The following is a 5,611-nucleotide window of genomic DNA, read 5'->3' as shown; positions in this document are numbered from 1 at the left end:
GGGCTTTTCCAACTGAGCGATTCTGTGACTCAGTAATTTATTTTGGAAATCGTGTTGCGTCCATTCGGTATCAGGAACCCAGTGCTACTTTACCAAAATAACTTGTGTGTTATCTTTAATTTGCTTTTAAGATGTACAATTTCACCAGCTTTGCTGTGAGTCTCAATGAACTGGAGAAGGGCATGGAAGCAATATTAGCTCCCACCGACTGTCGGCTACGTCCGGATATCAGGAATATGGAAAACGGAAACATGGGTATGTGTTTGCTGAAGGAAATGTTGTCATGTTAGGAAGTTTTGTGAGGGATGAGTAGAGGGAGGTCGGTTGATGCAGGAGCACTGCCTGCAGTTCCTCATTCCCAGAGCAGCCTTAACTCTTTCATCCTGCGTTAATGAACGTGCTTTTGAACAATGTAGGATGTTTGTTTTCTCCCAGAAAAGTCTGGAAGAGGAAATGTGTCCAAGGTGGATCCTAGGGCTGCAACCTTGTGTTATGGTGCATTTGCACCTTTGTTAACAGACATGCTCTCCTGCTCTGGAGTTTGTCGGGAAGGACACGTGGTGAGCAGACGTGCTCTGTTCCTCTGGCAGTTCTCAGAAAAACACATGGACAAAATGAAAAAAAATCACTGTGAGATGCCAAATCTTGAGTTCTTTTCTGCTGTCTTGGTGCAGTTTCTGATAGATAAACCACCAGAATGTCAGTTTTGACTGTGTTTGTAGTAGCACCTTTTCCTGAAATGAGTTTCAGGTTTGGTTTTGTTTTTGTTGTTCAGTGAGATTGTGTGCAGCAAATGCTTTCTCTTGCTTTAAATGAACTGCGTTTCATTTCTCTGCAGTCTTCTCTGTTTCTGTTTTGCTAAGTAACCGATTTCTCTCAATGCTCGTTAGATGTGGCTAGCAAAGAAAAAGAGAGACTAGAAGAGAAACAAAGAGCTGCTCGCAAGGAGCGTGCAAAAGATGAAGTGGAGTGGCACACACGGTAAGGGGGAAGGAAGTTGGGCATCTGTTTAATGCTTGGAATGGTTTTATTCAAGACAGCGTGAGTTTGATTTCCCACATGATGACACAATTTGTAGCGTCACTTAAAAAAGCATTTGCTGGGTCGACAATTAAATAACGTAGCTGGAAGCCAAAACTGCTGATAACTTTGTCCTGGATAAATGATCTAATAATAAATGCTCAAACCTGTCATAAGTAACTATTGTGGTAATGCTGGATAGTTTTGGTTTTGTTTTTTTTTAAAGCCTGCAGAGGTTCTATTTTTGTTACAATGAGTAAAATGTTACATCTCATCTCTCCTTTAATTCCTGCCCAGCTTGTGGCAGTTGAGTGAGACGTTGTGGCCCTCCAGGGCCTTTTATTTTCACACTCTTAGGACTTCTTGGCTTGGTTACTTCAGAAATTGCTTTGATGATGATGGCACATTCAGATGACTTCTCAGTCACAGAATGCACCATGCAGTGATGTGTGGTTTGGCTCCGGCTCCCCTGGCTGCTGCTCGCAGATGCCAATGCCACGCAGTCAAGAGCGTGCTCACAGCCAGGTGCTGCAGGTGCTTCCTCCATGGAAGAACCTTGGATGCTCCTAAATTTTAATGAAATCCAGAAGAGAAAGGGCTCTTTTCCCAAAGTCTGGAGGAGCAGCTACAGTCTGATTCCAGTGAATGCCTTTGAAAACAATTCAACATTCTCTGGAAGAGATTTTCAGTCCATGTGGCTAAAGAGGGAGCATCTGTTCATGTTCTGTGCAAAGTCTGGCTCCACAGAGCAAAGCTGTTTGCTCTCTGGACAGGTTTACCAAAAAGGATTGTGCAACTGATTTGGCATTCTTTTAAAGCAAAAATGAATATAGATAATCAATATATAAACTAGAGTATCAGTGTTGGTTTTGTCTGGAATAGGACAGCAGTTTAAAATCCATTTCATACTCCTTGACTTTATGTGGAAAAAATATAATAAATTAAAAGAAGGTGCTTTATGAGGTGGTGATAATTGTATGCGGTTTAATGCCTTGTTTTTCATGTTCAGTATATTTCCTGATAATATTTTTCTGGTACGAAACACCAGAATGTGTTCACAACGGTTTGTGAAAGAAGCAAGTATTTTTCCCCATATCAATAACTGTTCACTCTGTTTGCTTTTTTCCTTTCTCGTTTCTTTCCTTTTTCTTACAGATGGTTTCATCAAGGCACTAACCCTTACACTGGGACTTCAGACTGGCTGTACTCAGGTGGCTATTTTGATAGAAATTTCTCAGACTGTCCAGACATATACTGAAAATACAGAACCAATTGCTCATCTCATCTGGACATCTAGTTACTAGATTTCATTCCAAGCCAGTTACTCTGGTTTTGTTGATAGCAAAAACCAGCTTTTCTAAGTAAATTTTAACAAAAATTCTATCGGTCAACAATCAAGGATTTAATTATCACTAACGTTGGATTGCCAAATATTTAAATGCTGTCGCATTCTTTCCGTAAAGCTGCACCTGAAATCATCGTGTTCTCACTAATTTTCAAAGGGACCTTTGGTTCTTCATTTTTTCCCTTAGTTTCTTTGTCAGGAAGATACGCTGTATCCGGTAGAGCACATAACATCCTTGAAAACTACGTAACTTAATTAAAATAGAGGTAATATCCTTGTTACTTAGTACAATAGCGAAACACCTGAAGTTTTTGGAACTCGGAGCAGGGATGCAAAGCTAATATGGTACCAACAGGATCGAATCTAGTCCTGTCAATGCTCCCCGTGGAGAGATGCATGTGAACTTCCATACGGTATGTAGCACTACGTGGGGACCGGAGTTCCCGGCCCCCCTCTCTTGGTACGATTCAATAATTCAGAGACTCGGGGAAACGCAAAACCAACCTGAGCTTCTCGAGCTGTAGCTGTGTGTTACAGAGCCTTCACAACTTTTGGACACTGTGAGCGCTAAACTGTGTACCTGTGACAAAATGACGTGTTAGGAGAAGGGAAGGGCGCATGACAAGTGTGCTTTTTCTGGAGTCAAATGCCATTCTTCAAATACGAGAAGCTTCAGAAGCAATTGCAGGAATGTAGAGGTGGTTATGATGTAAAATATATTGCTTGCTACCACTTGGAGGCTTAAATCTTCTGCACTACCTTTGGCAGCTTTGGCACTGTGTATGCTTCTAGACTAAACTTCATTTGGAAGCACTTTGGTATGTATATCCACAGAGGTTCAGATTTGGGGGCAGGTTTTGTTTGCATGTTTTTCATTATTAGGTCATGTCTGTTCTGTACGTTGTGAAAAAGCAGAATCAATTTAAAGCTTTGGCAGAGTTATACCTATTACAAGTTTTCTGTGAGCACGTGATGTCAAAAAGTGGGATTTATTTTTTTTTGTTGTTCCATATCGGACCATTGAAGCCATATAATACTGGAAATACTCAGTTACTGAATTGATGCATTCGTTTTCTTTCAAGTAGTACACTTCAGGGAGTAGGGGGAGAGAGGATCGGAAAACTAGGTCCAGTAATTACAATTGAATTTTAATATTGGTGCTTGTTTTATGGAAGTTTTTAATTGAGTGACCAGGCAAAAACGGAGAGCGGCTACACTGCTATGAACTTTTAGAGTAATTCAGAAATTACTTGAGGAATTCCCAGAACTGGTTTAATTGAGGTCCAAACACAGTTGTGGTTTCATCCAGAGAGCACATTTTTGAAGTGCTTCTCTCCCAACCACAGGATTAAAAAGCAAAAGAAAATAACCCTACTCGTGGAGAAACATTTTTGTATGAATCGTACATCTAATGATTGGATTAACTTGAAATTTTTGGGAGATTTAGTTGTTGTCTTCATTGGAAAAATAAGAGAAGCTGTAAAACTTGAAGGCAATGAGTCAGGGCCTGACCTGGAACGTGGCAACTCTGCTCTGTTGCCAGAAATGGTGTTTGTGCTGATGGGAAGTCTTCAGGACGCACGGGCGAGGTTTGGAAGCAGACAACAGGGCTGTGGTTGTTCCTAATCAGTGCGTAGACACTTGACTTTTAAAAAGACATTGCTGATCCATATGGGACAGCATAAAAATACTTTTTTATAAAAAAAAGATCTTTAATGACGGTGCCAGGCGCTGTGACCCCCCTTCCAAACTCGCTGCAAGCAGCGTAGGGACCCTTTGTTAGGTGAGGAGTGAAAGGATTCGCACATTAAGCCAGTTTAACAGCTCATGGGAGTTTCAAACTTGAGTAAACCGAAGAGTACATTTAATGCTGGAGTAGTGTTTTTAAAACAATGCACATCAATAGCCTGAAGGGAAAAACTGTAGAGTAACTGCTCAAGAAATCTTCTGTTTGTAAGAAGTGTACAGGTTAGCATCGCTCTCATCTAAACGATGATTTCAATTCAAAGACCTAAGTCTGCCCTTTTCATTATGCGAAAGCATGGAAAAATTGGAACAAATTGTATAATCCAAACTTGAGCGTTCTTAAAAGAATCTGGGAAGACTCAAGAAGTAAGAACACTTCAGTGGTTATGTCTTTACTCCCCTCTTGCCTTCCTTTAGTGTGAATTTTCATATTAGTTCAAAATCGGTATTTTTAATTTATTGTTCTCTGCTGACCACACTCACAAGATACTTTCCCCTCACTGCCGACACCTCTGCTTGGCTCAACATGGGACTCCTCATGCCCTGAAAGTGAGCAAGTTTTCTTTTCCATGCAGATCTCGCCTCAGTAGTTTACGTGTCGAAACATTAATAACTTTGCACCTTTTGAAAGAATGTCACTTTTATAACTTGATTAAACACTGTATATAAGATAACTGTGTTAGTATATGTTAATACAGCTATGTAGAGGAACCATCTAGAAAGAAATGATAATAAATACTTAATAGCCTTTGGGCCTCTAGATGGTGACAAGAGATTTTTTTTAAAGTGAGACTTTAGGGCAGCTGTCTGGTAGGGCAGGAGGGCTGGAGGTGGCTTGGGGCCATGCTTTTGATTGTCCCTGTGATGCTCATTAGACAAAGATGATTTAAAATAGAGCTGTGAACACCCCCATCGAGGCTTTTTCTGTTCCTTCGCAGTTGGTGGGGCCTGAGAAGCGTGGGGTGTGCGGTGTGGGGCCTTGGAAACCTCCATGGGGACGTGAGGGGACAGTGCAGCAGCCGAGGGTTTGCTGGAGCTGAGGGCTGAGGGGACTCTTACTAAAATATAGTGGAAGTGAAAATGTAACTTGGGTTGCTGCATAGGGTCAGTGTCTTTGTGGCAATGTCATATTGTGAATTGGGAGCAGCATTTCCAAACGTCAGGCTTTTGTGTAATTATTGGTACACAGATTAACGAGGACAGGAAACGCGTATCTGAAATTACCCAGAAAAACCAGAACTAATTAGCAGTATTCCTGTTTAATAATTAAGAGATGATTTCTTTGTAAACTTTTTGCTGAAAAATGTTTTAAAAAAACAAAATCAAGGCTCTTTCCCCCAGCCTCTTCAGCAGCTCTGTGCCCTCCCTGTGGGAATAAATCTGCGACCCGCTGGTCCCTGGCTCCTCGGAAACACCCGGGATTTGGGTCCTCCGCACCACAAAGCCCGCACCCGCGCTGTGACTGCAGGGAAATGGGTTTATTTTTGTAATATTTAATAA

The 5,611-nt window shown here is 41.3% G+C and overlaps 1 protein-coding gene across 1 annotated transcript; it reads left to right on the top strand.

The window, feature by feature from the left end:
- Window positions 1-144: 144 nt before the first annotated feature.
- On the top strand, window positions 145-2,729 carry LOC104545551 (oxysterol-binding protein-related protein 2-like). The gene is made up of 3 exons (XM_010190730.1): window positions 145-255; window positions 891-981; window positions 2,176-2,729. The coding sequence occupies exons 1-3, from the start codon at window positions 183-185 to the stop codon at window positions 2,276-2,278; spliced, it is 267 nt and encodes an 88-aa protein (XP_010189032.1). The 5' UTR covers window positions 145-182; the 3' UTR covers window positions 2,279-2,729.
- Window positions 2,730-5,611: the final 2,882 nt, after the last annotated feature.

This window comes from Mesitornis unicolor, unplaced genomic scaffold, assembly GCF_000695765.1.
Source record: "Mesitornis unicolor isolate BGI_N332 unplaced genomic scaffold, ASM69576v1 Scaffold53448, whole genome shotgun sequence".
Taxonomy (NCBI): Eukaryota; Metazoa; Chordata; class Aves; order Mesitornithiformes; family Mesitornithidae; genus Mesitornis; species Mesitornis unicolor.
The sequence above is the reverse complement of the archived record's forward strand: the minus strand, read 5'-3'. Positions and strand labels throughout refer to the sequence as shown.

What these genes read in the sequence shown, in the direction of transcription:
- LOC104545551 (XM_010190730.1), top strand. Translation starts at nt 183, where the DNA reads ATGGAAGCAATATTAGCTCCCACCGACTGTCGGCTACGTCCGGATATC. An exon ending in TATGGAAAACGGAAACATGG is followed by an intron (nt 256 to 890) that starts GTATGTGTTTGC and finishes AATGCTCGTTAG; the next exon opens with ATGTGGCTAGCAAAGAAAAA. An exon ending in GAAGTGGAGTGGCACACACG is followed by an intron (nt 982 to 2,175) that starts GTAAGGGGGAAG and finishes TTTTTCTTACAG; the next exon opens with ATGGTTTCATCAAGGCACTA.